At 27.4% G+C, this 17,220-nt stretch overlaps 1 protein-coding gene across 2 annotated transcripts in view; it reads right to left on the bottom strand.

The window, feature by feature from the left end:
- Nucleotides 1–310: 310 nt before the first annotated feature.
- The window catches only part of LOC145841989 (tyrosine-protein kinase BAZ1B-like), a 29,920-nt gene continuing 13,010 nt past the window's right edge, over nucleotides 311–17,220 (bottom strand). For both annotated transcript variants that reach the window (XM_082949317.1, XM_082949318.1), the window contains exons 11-31: nucleotides 16,757–16,907; nucleotides 14,754–14,883; nucleotides 14,286–14,431; nucleotides 13,117–13,314; nucleotides 12,088–12,187; nucleotides 11,069–11,344; nucleotides 10,769–10,969; nucleotides 8,491–8,618; nucleotides 8,090–8,299; nucleotides 7,689–7,816; nucleotides 7,253–7,418; nucleotides 6,699–6,915; nucleotides 6,169–6,341; nucleotides 5,618–5,717; nucleotides 5,265–5,401; nucleotides 4,692–4,744; nucleotides 4,149–4,235; nucleotides 2,809–3,035; nucleotides 2,118–2,197; nucleotides 1,498–1,633; nucleotides 311–1,146 (exon numbers count right to left, since the gene is read on the bottom strand). In XM_082949317.1, the coding sequence (XP_082805443.1) occupies nucleotides 976–1,146; nucleotides 1,498–1,633; nucleotides 2,118–2,197; nucleotides 2,809–3,035; nucleotides 4,149–4,235; nucleotides 4,692–4,744; nucleotides 5,265–5,401; nucleotides 5,618–5,717; nucleotides 6,169–6,341; nucleotides 6,699–6,915; nucleotides 7,253–7,418; nucleotides 7,689–7,816; nucleotides 8,090–8,299; nucleotides 8,491–8,618; nucleotides 10,769–10,969; nucleotides 11,069–11,344; nucleotides 12,088–12,187; nucleotides 13,117–13,314; nucleotides 14,286–14,431; nucleotides 14,754–14,883; nucleotides 16,757–16,907 (3,215 nt within the window). In that variant the 3' untranslated portion in view covers nucleotides 311–975. The remainder of the gene's footprint in view (nucleotides 1,147–1,497; nucleotides 1,634–2,117; nucleotides 2,198–2,808; nucleotides 3,036–4,148; nucleotides 4,236–4,691; nucleotides 4,745–5,264; nucleotides 5,402–5,617; nucleotides 5,718–6,168; nucleotides 6,342–6,698; nucleotides 6,916–7,252; nucleotides 7,419–7,688; nucleotides 7,817–8,089; nucleotides 8,300–8,490; nucleotides 8,619–10,768; nucleotides 10,970–11,068; nucleotides 11,345–12,087; nucleotides 12,188–13,116; nucleotides 13,315–14,285; nucleotides 14,432–14,753; nucleotides 14,884–16,756; nucleotides 16,908–17,220) is intronic.

The raw sequence follows: 17,220 nt of genomic DNA, 5'->3' as shown, positions 1-17,220 counted from the left end.
TATAAAAATTAGTGATTACTGAGAAATTACCTAGTTAATGGTGTCAAAGAAATACATATTCTAAAAATTGATACTTAATCAACTTATTGCACTCAATAAACTCACTGTTTAACTTATTTTGAAAAAAGATTTTAAGCTTTTACAAAATAAATATATAAATTTAGGTGTACTAAATGTAAAGTAACAAATCAATAGAAATATTCTAAAATGACATTAAAGTTTATTAATCAAATTTTAACATAAATTAATACGATCAACAAAAATACTTATCCTAAAAATAATATTTGTTTTCATTATTAGAAACTAATCAGTCAATATAAATACACTACATTAAGTGTTAGAAAAATATAAAACTTTTAAAAAATATCCACTTTATTCAAATTAGCAAACATCAATAAAAACTACTATTTACAAGAGTTTGTAAAAAAAAAACACATTTACCTAATAAAAACAAATAGTGAAACTTTAACTTTAAAACTTGCAAAATACATTTCCATATAAAACTCTTTGTATAAGTGCATAAAAAATTACTAACTTACAACAAATTTATTATCCACGCTTTCAATATGAAATATTCAAAAAAATTGGATCCGCTGAAAACACTTAATATTCATCCAACTAAATCCGTTAAAAAGCCAAATATTTATTTTCAAAAAGGCTTCTTATAATCAGGGTTTAGCAACATTTTATAGATAAAAAAGAGTTTTAGAAAAATCAAGAATAAAGTTCAACAACTTTCAATTTAGTTTGAATCTCAAGTAGACACAAAGTTAAAATCTTTTTTTTTAATTCAAAATTTTAATCCAAATAAACCAAAATATCTTCAAATCACATTTTTCTGAGACTTATTTTAATTAGAATTGTAAAGGCCAAAACTATAATCTTAATCATTTAAAAACATCTCAATTATTTTGTGACAAACAATAAATCACAAACTTCAAAAACGACCAATCAAAACGTTTCCCGCCAAAAATTCTAATGCGCGCCAATTTCGTCGTCGGCGAAAATGGCGTCCAGCACAGCCATGTTGTCCTGGCTGAACTTTTTGGTCGACACGCACTTCTTCTTGAACGCCCTGGCCATCCTGAAAGCGTCCTTGGTCACGGAATGGTCCGGTCCGTTGTACGTGATCGCGTTGTCCACAATCTTTATAAGTTAAGTTTTTTTAATAAAAAATATTTATATCAATTTATTATATATTAAAAAATTAATAATTAATACATTATATTAATAATTAATATTTTAATACAATATATTAAATTTTTTGTTAATTTGTTTTTTATATATTTAATTTTGTTTATCTTTTTTATGCTTATTTTCATCTTAAACTGTTTATAAGAATATTTCAATTATATTTTCTAGTGTGTCCTGTTTAAGTGGCTCAGGTTTTGATGCCTGAGTCCAAAATTTTAAAATAAACATTATAATAATAATATTTATCGGTTTTATAATTTCGAAGATAGTTTTTTTCTTTATTTGGTAAAACTAAGTATTAACCTGTCTGAGGTCGTTGCACAGGTTGTTCAGGGAATATTCGGGATCTTCGGATGCGTTTTTCCGGATCTCAGATAAACTGATGGGCTTCTTGATAATCTCGTAATAATCTTCATACAATTCCCTGTCCACCGGGTCTCTGTTTGGAAATATTTGATGAGTTTATAAAAAAATTGTTTGTAAACAGTATGTTTTTACTCCATTGCTTAGCTTCCAAATATCTACTAAACATTGAACTTGGTTTTTATAAAAACATTTAAAGCTACATTACTAAAACAAGCAGTTAATTGGACATCTAAAACTAAAAAATGAGGGCATATACTTTTTTTTTAATGAAAGTTGATAAAAATTTATAGTAAAGGTCTATCCAAAACTGTCTACCGGATCTCTTTGAGGAACTTAAATTAGTTTTATTATTTAATTTAAGAAGGTAACTAATAAAAAGCCATATAGATATTCTTTTTCTTAGCAAATTTAAGCCAATCAAAACTTTAAAACAAAAGTAATTTAGAAGACAGCAAAAACTTTTAATTTTTAGCATAAAAGTTCGACATAAATTTCAAAACCATTTGTGAATATAAATAACCATATTGATACTTTCATCACTATTTAAATAAACAAACCTGAATATATCAGTGTATTGGTAAGTATTTAATTTATCAACAATTTCAATTGATACGGCAGCTTCATCTACTTCTTCTTCCTATTAATAAATCAATTTGTACGTTAGAAATACTTATTTATTAATAAAAATTGTTTAGTATACTTTGAACGCCATTACTTTTTTATATCTTTGAATTGTTTAGAAGTAAGTTAATACTTTATATAAAACTATATAAAATATTTTTTTAAATATTAACTTCTGCTAAACTCCTCTATATAGTTTATGATATAAAACTTGGTAGGTCAAACACAAATTAATCTTTAATTACACATAAAGCCCTAATAATACATATACATTGTAAGCTATATATCATATATTTTATTTCTACCACGCTACATAAACTTTTTTATTATCATCTATTTAAAAAAAATCTCAAGATAACGCGTATTTCGAAATTTGCAGATTACATAAAAATCTATATTCAAACAAATTTCAATTTTTTCCAGACTACAAGTAACAGTTTTAACGTCTTCTTCTTTTCTATTTATGTATATTAAAATAAAAACAAAAAGTTTCAACATTATCCAAACTTCAACTCCTCCCAGATTACAAATATTTTAAGTTATTATTATAAATAAATTAGAAAACTATTTTAAGTTACACTTAATAACATATACAAAGAAATTTTAAATTTTCTCCACAAGTATCACCTCTTCTTCTTCCTCATCACTTTCTTCTTCTTCTTCACTCCCCTCCTCCTCTTCACCTTCCAACGATCCGTCCTCGTTGCTCGCTTCCTCCTCATCCAGCATCTGCACTTCCCCTTCTTCCTGATCTTCGTCCTCCGACTCCTCTTCCTCACCCGACGATGACTCGGTGTCTTCGACCATGCTCCTGTAATCCTGCCTCTGCTGGTTCCTCCGCGGCCGCTCTTCGGCTGTTCGGTGAAAGATTGTGATCTTTACGCGTCGGCTAGTCGCTGATTCATATAAAATGTTCTATGTACAACTTGCACTACTTTTCTGAGACTATGTAACTAAATACTAAATACTTGTTCTAAACTAATTCATATCTTAGTTGCTGATTGATTTGTATAAAGAATTCTGCTTACACTGTTTCTCTATGCTCAACTATCTGTACAATTAATTTCTATGTGCTTGTTCTTATAATCACTGTAAATTTCTTTAGTGCTTGTTCTAGATCAGGGTTTCCCAAACTTTTATTTTCATAATTTTATTAGAAATTAAAAAAAAAATCCCCTGCTTTTATTAGATTTCGTCCCGTTTACTGGTTAATAACCCATTAAACTTTTGTCTCCTTACAAAATATTTCCTCTTTGGAAATAACATAAACTGCTTTGGGAAAACCTGTTCTTAGCTTTTATACTAAAAAAAATTTATCTTAGTGACTATCACTAGTAATTTTCTATGTGAATACAACTGCTAGTTATAATTTTTCCGATGTAAAACAATTTACTTAGCTAGCATTAAAGTGGTAAAACATTCTAGTATTGTAACTTTATTTTCTTAACTACTTTAGTTCAGATTTTAAAAATATCTAAATAGCTAGGCCTAATTAAGTTGCTAAATATTGCTAGTTTTTGTTTGTTGATGCTAGGCTGTTTATAGATTAATGACTTAGTTTTCATTTATTAAAACTAGAGTAACATATATTTCTAAATACTATAATAAACTTTTTACAACTATCAAAAACAAACTTCAAACACTAGTTCAGGTACGAAAATATCTAATTTACCACTAAAGAGTTAAACTACTTTATATTTTAAACTAACTCCCCTCTTTTAACTACCGTACTATAAAAATGTAGATATCATTTACTTAATAAAATTTATTTTACTTGAATCTTATACCTACCAACTTTTAAAATGATTTCTTCTTCTACTTATTAATATTTCAAGCAAATTTATAATGAACTAATTTAATTTATACCTATATATGGAATAATTTCATAATTGTTTGTTCTTTTACTTTCTAATGTTTTAAATAGAGTTGTGAATATATATATATATACCAATTAAATTTCTACTAACCTATAGAATCATTTTTGGAATGATTATTTCTCCTACTCTTCAGTCTTGAAGATCTTCTTGAGTCTAATTCTTCCTCCTCTTCTTCTTCTATTACATTTATTTCTTATAAATACGTAATTTAACATTTATATATGAACATTACTACAATGAATGACACAGAAAGCTATTTAATAAACTCAAACTTTTAATTTTATTTCATTCTAACTTCTACTTTCTATGTGCAACATTGAAACTCTATTAAAAAACAACAAATTTTAAAGCTTAATTGTAAAGTTATATTTATAAATTAATAATCTTAAGAAACTATTTACAACTAATTTGCTGGGTTTAGTTTTTTAACAAACTATGTTTATATGCTGTTGTTGTAGAGTTTATGTTTCATACTAACAACAACTATTAAAATACCCACAAACAAAACAAGTTGAATTTTTTGGTTGATAACTACTCAAAATTCAGACTAAATATTGAAATATATTAAAAACTTGTTTTTAAAGTACAAATATTTATACAAAATGTTAAAAATAAGTTAAATAAAACAAAAACCTTCGTGACTTGAAGTTTTTTGAAGATGCAGTTTTGATCCCCTCTTTGGTTGGCTATATTTATTTTTACTTTAGTACAAAACTATTTGTTAATACATGGAAAATAGTTTATTAAAAAACACTACTAGAAGAAATTATTTGTAAATAAATTGCTATATAAACATATTTAAATATAATAAACTACAAAGATTATTTGTTAATACTTTGCAATTTAAGTAAATATAATAAACTACAAATTATTTGTCAGTAAATTGACTTGTATGTTAAATAAAAATACTAACTAGAAAAAATTAATTGTTTTGTAAATTTATGTAAATATGTTAAAACAAAGATTATTTGTTAACACATTGTTTTATAATAAATTAAAAATACTTGCTGTTACATGGCCTAATATACTTTTAAGAAACAAATAAACTACAAAAATACTATAAACACTATTAAAAGATTAGACAAAAGATAAAATGTTACTATAAAAAACTTTATGGTTTAAATTTTTAACACTCTAAGTAAACTTGTAAACAATGTTTTAATTTAAGAATTCAGTAATAAGTATTTCAATCAAATAAATACAAACTTTCGCTTCCTTTTAATTTTCCAATCTTCCCAAATGATATTTTCATTTAAAATATCAAATAAAAAGCAGCATGTTGAGAATAATTCCACATCAATTAAACTTTGTATGAACATTTCCCTGCGTTGGTCGGCCTTGTTCTGAAGAAATAAGAACAGAAAGTATTAAAATTTGTTGTATACTTAAGTTTCAGATTGAAAAGTATATACTGCACATTGTTAAAAACTACTCATAAGAAGAATGAAGCCTCTAGTATCAAACAGTTTTAACCAAAACTTTCATCCCATAAAAAGTGAGAAATTATCCAACATTCAAAACTCCTATAAATGTTTCTTTAATTTCTGAATAATACTTACTCCCTCAGTAGAAGTGATGCAAATATCTTCCTGAGTTTCGTTTTTCTTTATCTTCTTTCGAGTTTTTTCCTTGACTCCGCTGAAGTAGTATCTCAGTGATCTGAGAAAACAAATTTATAAAACAAAGAATTAAATAAAACACAAAAACGGCATGGAATTATCAAACTATGGGGAAAACTAAACGTGGTAAAATATTGTTAAAAGTTTACTCAGTTTTAAAAGAAATTAATGAGAAAATAAAAACCACTGAGATTTTTTTACTTCTGTTATGTACGAGTTATTACAAATAAAACACTAATATCAGAATCTTACGAATCAGGGAAGTTATAAAGGATGTTCCTGATAATTAATAATTAAATAAAATATCATTGTTACATATATTAAATAAAAAATCTAACGAATCAGGAAAATTGTGGAGGATGTTACGATTACTAAATATTATTATTATTAAATAAAAAATCTCACGAATCAGGGAAATTGTGGAGGATGTTTCTGATAATTAAAAATTAAATAAAATATCATTGTTACATATATTAAATAAAAAATCTAACGAATCAGGGAAGTTGTGGAGGATGTTTCTGATTACGATGCCGAAATCCTTGGGAGTATCAGCGACTTGGATCCTGTGTTCGAGATCATTGTAAATGTTCATGTGATCTTCATCTTCGTGGATATTCAGGTCGATCAAACTTCCGCGGACTCCTTCTTTCAATAAACTGCCGACCTGAATAATGTGATTAATTGTAAATATTTCGAGTATTAAGATTTATATTACTACGAAGATCATCACCTGCATTTACAATGCGTTTTGAATCTGTTTGAAATTTTATTTATTGATACTTAATATCAGTGTTTGTATAAAATCAACATCAGTTCATCTATACAAAATGAAAGCTTTGAGTAGATAGACTTTACATTTAAAGAATTAAACATACCGTAAATTAATATTCTATATATAGATAATACAGAATACCAAGGTAAACAGATAAAACTTAACATCTTTTTTAAACTATGTTAGGGTTTTTAAAATTAACTTTAAGATGGCTATTTATAATGGCAAATAATAAATAATTATGCAAACTTCTTCTTTGAGCCAATCAATAGCGAGTTGTTCATCTTCCAATAACTTCTTTTCTTCAACATTAGGTGGAGTTATCTTCACAACTTCTTCTGTTTTCCCGCCATTTTCGCTCGAAGCTTCAGATTTCACCTCGCCATTCTCTGATTCGGCCTTGATCGCTGTTTTGGCGGGCTTTTTGCCGTGTTTTACCGCCAAATCTTCGTGGAGATTGATGAGCCTAAGACAAAGATAAAGAGTTAGTTCACAGAACTTTTTTAGATGCTTTACTACTTAGTAAAACAATCATACAAGAGTTTACAAAGTAAATACTATCCAAAAAGTATTGAACTTTAATTATTATTCTATAAAGCTTTTAATCTACTACTAAAAAATTTCAAAATTTTCTATTGACATGCCTTTAATACCAAATAAACAAATGTTTGAAATATTATAATTTTTTTTTTAATAAAAAGTAATGAAACTTTGTGATAAGTTAAGTACTAATCTTAAAAAAAAAATTTTTTACACTTTTTAGATATTAGAAAAAGTTTTTAAATCTTATTTTAACAAATAACCTTTCAATTTCTTCTTTTTTATTTCTCATGTTGGCTTTCAGGTTCATTTCTCTGTATCCCCTGACGTTGAGCGCTTTGTAGAGCTGATTGAAAACGTCCATGTCAGCTATCCTGTACCATTTGTTCTCCACGTGTATCGGCCACGTTCCTTCTTTAGGGACTTCACCTGTAAATTTGGCGGGTTTATTGTTAACATGAAGATTTGGCGGATAATTTCAATGTTGCTAACATGATTTTTTACTAACTGAATTTGCTGATTGTGTAAAAATAATATATTTAAAAATTGCATCTTTAAGTTAATTTTGTTCTTGTTGTTTGTTTTAGTTTGCTTGCCAAACGGTTTTATTTTTAGCACTTTTTTTATTGTAAGGATATTAAAGTACAGTCAAAAACTCTTGCAGTAATAATTCAAACATATATTAATTTTGTTTCTAACCAGATTCAGCAATTTTTCTTTTAATATTTTCAACTTGTTGTTGCGTAATAGTAGCGTAATTGATGTGACTTCCGACCCAGCCAACTTCAACGTACAAACCGGCCATTCCATCACTCATAAGCCAGTATCTGAAAAATTAAAATAATTAGAAAATACATTTACAAAACATATATTTTATTCCATAGCTCATAAGCCAGTATCCGAAATATAATATTACATATTAAAGATCCTAAATATACTCTACTAAATTTATGGTGTTAATAAAATATTATAACTATTTCAGTTTAATTTATCAACCTGTTATGATTCCTGTCAGTTTCAAGTAGTAATTTCTTCATTACGTTTAACACATAAACAACAAAAATACCCTAAATAGATACTAATTTCCCAACTCAAATAACCTGTTATGATTCCTGTCAGTTCCAAGCGGCAACTTTCTCATCACATTTTCCTTCAACCTCCTCTTATTCGAGAGTTCTTCGTCTTGCTCTCTTCTCTCGTTTTCCCTTCTTTCCTCCTCCATTCTCTTCTCTTCTTCGTTCTCTCGTTTTATCCTCTCTTCCTCTTCGATTTGCTTCTGCTGTTCCGTTTGCTGCTTGCGAAGCTTTAACCTGTTTGTCGAAAAGTGAAGAAAAAGTAAAATTAATTTTAAGCCAACTTTTAAAAGTGTATTTTCTGCTTAATTCTTTTGTGAATACTGAGCATACATAATCAGTTTTTATATTACAGCTTTTGCTGTAAACTTGAAAAATAGTTATTTTTCTTTTTGATTTTCCAAACAATTTTAAAATTAATTTAAAACCTTCCAGCGAGTCCAACTTCATCTTCCTTTTCTTCTTCTTCTTTCTTGAGTTTTTTCTCAACAGTCTCCGTTATGGTCTGTTGATTTTCGTCTTTCTTAATCGACTTCCTGCCTCGTTTGCGCGGACCCTGTTTGAAAAAATAAATTCATGGGTCATTTAAAATAGTTTCTGTATAAATAAAATGATAAAGTCACACAAACTATTTATCGGTAGTTTAACATCTTCAATTGTTTCAAAATACTGTGCAAGTAGTTTTTCAAATAGTTGATGAATTGATGACCAGATAATATTAACAACTTAGTTTATTGAATAAATCAATGATGGGAAAGGTTTTCAGTCTGCGGACCCTTTTCAAAAAAAAAAGATGCTTCGCTGGGCACAGATTTAATTGCCACATGTTGCCCACCCTAGTAACAACAATGTTAACAAAGTTGCCAAAGGTTTTTGTGAATTTTCTCAAGATTTTCTGAATTTCAGATAAATGGATTTTCTTAATCATTTTCTGAAAAGTTATTCGGTCCATTTTTAGTGTAAAATTAAACTTAATTAAAAAAAACTGCCTCCAATATTATAACAACATTAAAAAAATATTGAAAAGCTACTTTCAATGTGTTGTTAATAATAAAAAGTTCAATCGAAACTTCGTTACTTCACATCAGGGTTTCCCAAAGTTGGTTAAGTGCCCCCTTTGAGGGGCCATGGGCTCATAACTTGAAACTTTCACTAGATATTCTGGAGTTGATGATGAAGAGCAAAAAATAAAAGTCTTAGGTGTTTTAATGGCAGTTTTAAAACTTACACTAGATATTTCTGACATGACCAAAAAAAAAAGGTCTTTTTTGGCATTTTTTGAGTTATCTTGTTGGAGGGGGCCATAGCTTTTTTAATTTCTATTTGGCCTTTTGAAAAAAGCTTGGGAAACTCTGCTTTACATGTAAAAATATTTTTAATTTCCAGACTTTGTCAGGTTTTTAGTGATTTTTTTTCAAAACTCCAGTATTTTTTTAAACTTCCTTTTTCTGCCTAAAATATCAAACTCAAGGATTTCAGATTTTTTGTCAATCCTGTATTCACGTTTTAACTTTTTTTGTCGAATTTAACAAGACCTCATAAAAACAACTTGAAAAATGACTTATGATGGCCTCAACTACATGAGGTGCTAAAAACATCTATTTTATGTATCTGAACTCATTGCGATTTGTCAAACTGTGTTAATATCAACAATTCTATAAAGCACTTTTTGTGGTTTTTGACTTGTTACGTCAGTACACAGTTTAAGTGCAATATAATTGTATAATACCAACCAAAACATTATAAACAATTATAATTGACAAATTATTTTAATGCAAGTTAATAATTTACTGTTAAAGTGTTGCCGAATATTTTTAATATAAATTTGAGTTTTATATCAATTAAATTTAAACACATTCCTTGATTTTAGGATGTTTTTGTTGTCTGACTACCTTGCTTAAAAAACATCACTAATAAACTGTAAGTGGTGATTTACTATCATTAAGATTACTCTTTATAAGTAGAGACCTCTTACAGTTGTCTTAATTAACAAACTTAATAAAAGTCTAGTTTATTTTATTGTATAAAGTTTTAAGTTTCTATTACTTAGACTCAAGTTTATAAGATATAACAAATAAGCATACATTTATTTCGCGACCCTAAGTTAACATGGAGTAAAACAATATTTTTGTATGTTAGAACTGACAAATAGATATAGTCAACTACACCTCTTCATAAGTACAGGGTTTGGTTTTTGGCAAATTTTCTGAACTTCTTCCAGGCTTTTGAACGTACACGTTTTAGTTTAAAGTTAAGTTTAGGGTAAGAAACTCTTAAATAAAATAACAACACTGAAAAGATACTGTAAAGCTACTTTGAAAGTGTATTTTTAATAATTTTTTTGATTAATAATAAAATAATTTTTTTGATTAATAATAAAAATTTTTGATAACAAAAAATTTAATCTATACGATAGATATTTTGTGTCAAATTAAAATTTTAATACTTAACATAAAAAAATTGCTTAAAATTCCAGGTTTTACAGTATTTTTTGTTCAAAATTCCAGATCTTTTAGCCTGAAATTTCGAAATTCCAGGTAACCCTGTAGCTATTATTCACAATTTATTTAACAACTTAATACAAACTCGAGTTTTTAGATCTTCCAGATCCTAACATTTACTACGATGAATTTTTGTGGTAAATCATACAGTATTTCATAATATAATTGAAAATATCAAAAATACATTTATTTAAAAATAACAAACTTGAGCTTTGAGGTCTTCCAGTTCCTGTTTCTTCCTCCTGTTAACGACCTTCAACGCTTGCCTGAAACTTGCCACCGTTTTCTCGATGTAGTCCTCGACAGTGCTCGTCAGTAAGATCGTGTGCACCAGAGCGTGAAAAATATCCAGTTGCTGCACTGGGGTCAGTTTGTACAATTCGTTTGATTTCATCGCTTCAATTGTCTGTTAACCGTAATGATGTAAAACATATATTATTAGCCTGAGTGTTTAACAGTACCATTAAGTTACAAAAACTATCTACAAATTACATAACCAACAAACCTGTTTATTTAAAAACAAAATTGGGTTCATGTTGTTTTGGGGCTTCGCAGCTTTTTCCGCGGTGACCACCACTTGAGGGCTCTCTTCCGCTCCGTTTGTGACGTCATTTTCAACTTTGACGTCACTTTCTGCTTTGACGTCACTTTCTGTTTTCACCTCATCATTTTCTGTTTTGACGTCATTATTTTCTGTTTTGACGTCACAATCAACTGTTGTTTTTGTCAGCCTCAGGCAAGCTCTCGCGAGTTCACAAGCGTTTTGTTTTGTGGGTATTATCTGAAAAAAAAAAAAATATATATATATATATAAATAAACAAGTTTTTTGTTTTGTGGGTATTATCTGAAAAAAAAAATAAATAAATATAGATAAACAAGTTTTTGTTTTGTGGGTATTATCTGAAAAATTATAAATTTAATATATATACATATATAAACAAGTGTTTTGTGGGTATTATCTGAAAAAATAATTAAATAAATATATATAAATAAACAAGCTTTTTTGTTTTGTGGAAATTATCTGAAAAAAAATATATATATAAATATATAAATAAACAAGTTTTTTGTTTTGTGGGTAATATCTGGAAATTTATAAATTTAATATATATATAAACAAGCTTTTTGTTTTGTGGGTATTATCTGAAAAAATAAAATAAATAAATAAACATATATTTATTTATCTAAATATATAAAAACAATAGTTTAGACAGCTGTTTCGTTCATGAAATATAAAACTTAATGTGCTCCTCAGTAAGCTACAGTTTATTACAATAGTAAACAGAAATTTTGATTTTGAAATTTTTTATAATAATTATGATGTAGCAATGTTACAGTTTTATTGTACAATTAGCTGAATTTGAAAAATACGCTGTAGTTGTTAATTTATGCAATTTGGAAAGATTGGAAAAGGTTATTTTAGAAAAATGTTTTAAGCTATTAGAATAGTGTTTTAAACTGTTAGAAATTTTTTTTAAACTACTCGTGTTTGCGGCTTAAAATCTATTATCACAAACATAACTAACATCTTTTATTTTGAAGTTGTAGAGTTGAGTGTTTGTATTACTCACATCTAACATCAATATTTTTATCAGTAAAACTAATAATTTGCTAGTATGTTCATATCTGTAAAAAATTAAATATTTATTATTAAATATTTTCATCAGTAAAACTAATAATTTACTGGTATGTTCATATCTGTAAATAAACTAAATATTAATAAATATTTTTATCAATAAAACTAATAATTTGCTGGTATGTTCATATCTGTAAATAAACTAAATATTATAAAATATTTTTACCAGTAAAACTAATAACTTTATTTAAGATAAATTAATAAGTTATCCTTTAAACTTATAACAAAGATTTTTTACGTTCTCAAATTTAGCATAATCTATTTTATGCATTAAAAAATCAATAAATTTTGAATTTATGCAAACTTTAAGTTGGTATTAAAAATAAATTAACGACTAAAATTAGTTGAAATCAATATCAAGCTTTTAATTTGTTTCTACTTAAATCTACTCGTAAAAAAATATTGATTTTTTGACAAAATTTGCAAAATTTTGCTATAACTGTTATGTTTAGAAATGTAAATACTTTTATTATAGCTGATTATATTTTGAGAAAATTTCTTTTGCTTATTTTAGCTAAAATAAAATAATTATAACGTTATTAAATCTTTAATTTTATACACAAGCTGAAACTGTCAAACTTAAGTAACCAAAAAATAAATACTGTTATATAGTTTATTTATAGATAGTTAAAATAAATACTAATTTTATTTATTTAAATAACATACCATTTCCTTTATATTATGAATATTTTTACTAGTAAAATAAAACGACTGGATATATAATCTTTGTAAGATACAATAAACTACCATTAAAATAAAATAAGTTTTTTTATCACTAAAAACACTTTAACTGTAATTTTTTAATAATTGTTATTCTTTATTTACATACCCAAATCGGTACTATTTAACAACAAATAATTCCATCCTTTTTTTTGTCAATATTTTTTCAGTATTTTCAGTATATATAAAACAAACAAACCCCTGATACCCGGTAGAAATGGCGTCCATGAACGAGTACAGATTGAACTCGGAGCTGCTGAAACCCTCCTTCTTGTCGAACACGGATTCAAGCAGCCCACTGTAGTTGTGAACAAATTCGACCACCATCACTATCTTGCTGAAATCTTGCTGGCCCAGACCCGATGGCAGCTCTATTTCCTCGAAGAAGGGTAGTGCCCTAAATCGAATAAATTATTTGTTTACATTGTAACAGTAACAAAGTTAAATAGAGAACACATGCAAAACTTTTAGTATTACTTTACGTATTCTTATACCTTGGCGATAGCTCTAAATGTTAAAGAAGGAAGAAAAATTATTTGTTAAGTTTGTTTACATTACCAATAACAATTGTAAGAATAAGATATCATAAGCATAATTTTTATTATAATTTTGTTTAAACTTATGCCTCGGTGATAGCTCTAAAGATGCCCTTAAGTACAAAAAACATTTATTTGTTTTTTTTATACATTAAACTTACAAACTTAAACAAACTGTATTATCAGTAAAAATCAGCATTTTTATTTGCTTGTAAACTTTCTTATTTAATTTAAATAGTCAAAAGTTTAAAAAAAAAAATAAAATAGTAACTTTCAAGGAAAATATAGAAGTTTAATACGAAACAAACTTTTTGTTTTGAAGTAAAATAGTTTGAAGTTCAATTCGGTTTACTTAGATATCAAATAAGTTCATTTATATTGTCAACTAGTTCAATCAAAATATTTGTATATGTTTGACTATTATGCATCATAAATAAATTAAAATTTGTTAACAAATAATATTTAGTTGCTTTTTATTAAATGCTATTAAAAATTTGTTTAAAATACCAATTTTTTTAATTTTTCATTCAAATATATGCTTTAATCTTGAAAGTAAGTTATTTTAATAAATATGCATAAGTTGTACAACAACAATAAACAATTAAATTAACAGAGGTATATGCTTTATAACTTATTAATATCAACATGTAAAAGAATCCTAAACAAGATAAAACACTTAAAAAAATTAAACTATAAATTTTTAAGTATTTATATATATTTATATAAAATAAAATAATATTATAACAATGGAGGTTTATTATTATTTAATAATATCAATATGTAAAACAACTCCTTAATAACATAAAAAATTTTAAACATTTTTTTTACAAACTTGCTCTGTGAGTTTTGTGCGAGGAACTGATCTTCAACAGGCATGTTTCCAATCAGGGGAATTCCGGGATTTGAAACCATCTGACCAGGGTTGCCGTCTTGCAATGCCGCCATCTTCAACTGCATTCGTTTCCCTTTCCTGTATTCCTGTGAATTTTGTTTGATTAAAATTTAGATACATTTTTTTTCTTAATACAACATTTTGTATTTATTAAAGATTTGCATAACAAAATCACAGCTAGTTTTTGTTGAGTTTTAAACGAGTACAAACGCTGTTTTTGAAGAATTGAAAATTTAAGTTAAATTGATTGAATGTTGTATAGAAAAGCTTATCAAATTACTTAATCAACTAACTAGTACTATCGAATAATTTTTAATTTGTTTTTTAACTTTTATTAGGGGTCATCATTACTAATTATTAGTGCATATAATTAATTATAATCAATATACTTAATATACAATTTATTACCTTCTTTTCTTCAGGTGTCATCATGTCGACTTTTCTTTTTTCTTCAATTTCATTGAACCTGGCGATTACGTCAGCAGCTACCGTTTCAGGAAGATTTTCTAATTGACTTCTGCTCAATTTGTGGGCGGCCCTGTTAAATGAAAAATGATTATTTAAATGAGGTTTTCTAACTGACTCCTGCTCAATTTGTGGGCGGCCCTGTTAAATGAAAAATGATTATTTAAAAGAGGTTTTCTAACTGACTTCTGCTCAATTTGTGCGCGGCCCTGTTAGTAAAAAATTGATTATTTAAATGAGGTTTTCTAGTTGACTTCTGCTCAATTTGTGCGCGGCCCTGTTAATAAAAAATGATTATTTAAATGAGGTTTTCTAACTGACTTCTGCTCAATTTGTGTGCGGCCCTGTTAATAAAAAATGATTATTTAAATGGGGTTTTCTAACTGGCTTCTGCTCAATTTGTGGGCGGCCCTGTTAATAAAATATGATTATTTAAATGAGGTTTTCTAACTGACTCCTGCTCAATTTGTGTGCGGCCCTGTTAAATGAAAAATGATTATTTAAATGAGATTTTCTAACTGACTTCTGCTCAATTTGTGTGCGGCCCTGTTAAATAAAAAATGATTATTTAAATGAGGTTTTCTAACTGACTTCTGCTCAATTTGTGCGCGGCCCTGTTAAATGAAAAATGATTATTTAAACAATATTTTCTAACTGACTTCTGCTCAATTTGTGGGCAGCCCTGTTAAATAAAAAATGATTATTTAAATGAGGTTTTCTAACTGGCTTCTGCTCAATTTGTGGGCGGCCCTGTTAAATGAAAAAATATTATTTAAACAATATTTTCTAACTGACTTCTGCTCAATTTGTGTGCGGCCCTGTTTAATAAAAAATGATTATTTAAATGAGATTTTCTAACTGACTCCTGCTCAATTTGTGTGCGGCCCGGTTAATAAAAATTGATTATTTAAATGAGGTTTTCTAACTGACTCCTGCTCAATTTGTGGGCAGCCCTGTTAATAAAAAATGATTATTTAAACAATATTTTCTAACTGACTTCTGCTCAATTTGTGTGCGGCCCTGTTAAATAAAAAATTATTATTTAAATGAGATTTTCTAACTGACTCCTGCTCAATTTGTGGGCGGCCCTGTTAAATGAAAAATGATTATTTAAACGATATTTTCTAACTGACTCCTGCTCAATTTGTGCGCGGCCCTGTTAAATGAAAAATGATTATTTAAATGAGGTTTTCTAACTGACTTCTGCTCAATTTGTGCGCGGCCCTGTTAATAAAAAATTATTATTTAAATGAGGTTTTCTAATTGACTTCTGCTCAATTTGTGCGCGGCCCTGTAAAGTAAAAAATATTTATTTAAACAATATTTTTTAATTGACTTCTGCTCAATTTGTGCGCGGCCCTGTTAATAAAAAATTATTATTTAAATGAGGTTTTCTAATTGACTTCTGCTCAATTTGTGGGCGGCCCTGTTAATATAAAATGATTATTTAAATGAGATTTTCTAACTGACTCCTGCTCAATTTGTGGGCGGCCCTGTTAATAAAAAATGATTATTTAAACGATATTTTCTAACTGACTCCTGCTCAATTTGTGCGCGGCCCTGTTAAATGAAAAATGATTATTTAAATGAGGTTTTCTAACTGACTTCTGCTCAATTTGTGCGCGGCCCTGTTAATAAAAAATTATTATTTAAATGAGGTTTTCTAATTGACTTCTGCTCAATTTGTGCGCGGCCCTGTAAAGTAAAAAATATTTATTTAAACAATATTTTTTAATTGACTTCTGCTCAATTTGTGCGCGGCCCTGTTAATAAAAAATTATTATTTAAATGAGGTTTTCTAATTGACTTCTGCTCAATTTGTGGGCGGCCCTGTTAATATAAAATGATTATTTAAATGAGATTTTCTAACTGACTTCTGCTCAATTTGTGGGCGGCTATGTTAAAAAAATTGAAGTTTTTAATAATTAAATAAACAGTTGACTCACGAAGAAACAAGTAATTTGTATTTGTGAGATTTGGGCTGATTGCAGAGATTCTTTTTCATGATGACCAACTGTCTGACGATGTAAGGTTGCTTCTTCTTCTTTTGTGACGTAATAATAGAGCTGTTTGGCGTCACAAACGATTTGATCCCACCTGTAATATCGTCTTCTGATATATACAACAAAAAATTTAGTAATTTGTTATTTGAACAGTTCAAAATAAACAATCAAAACTTATTGAGTAATTTTTTTTGATAATAAAAACCATGTCCTAAGATAATCAAAAGTGTTATAGATTTTTTTTAGATGAAAATAAACAAAATATTTCAGGTCTTTTTTTTGAGACAAATTTAATCTATATAAAAAAAGAATTATACTTATAAATTAATTTCAATATAAATTAACATTTACTCTGCTTAACAAAACTGCTCAGAAAAACATATATTAAAATTAAATTAATGAAACGT

Source organism: Thalia democratica, chromosome 8, assembly GCF_965202585.1.
Source record: "Thalia democratica chromosome 8, ktThaDemo2.hap1.1, whole genome shotgun sequence".
NCBI lineage: Eukaryota > Metazoa > Chordata > Thaliacea > Salpida > Salpidae > Thalia > Thalia democratica.
The sequence above is the reverse complement of the archived record's forward strand: the minus strand, read 5'-3'. Positions and strand labels throughout refer to the sequence as shown.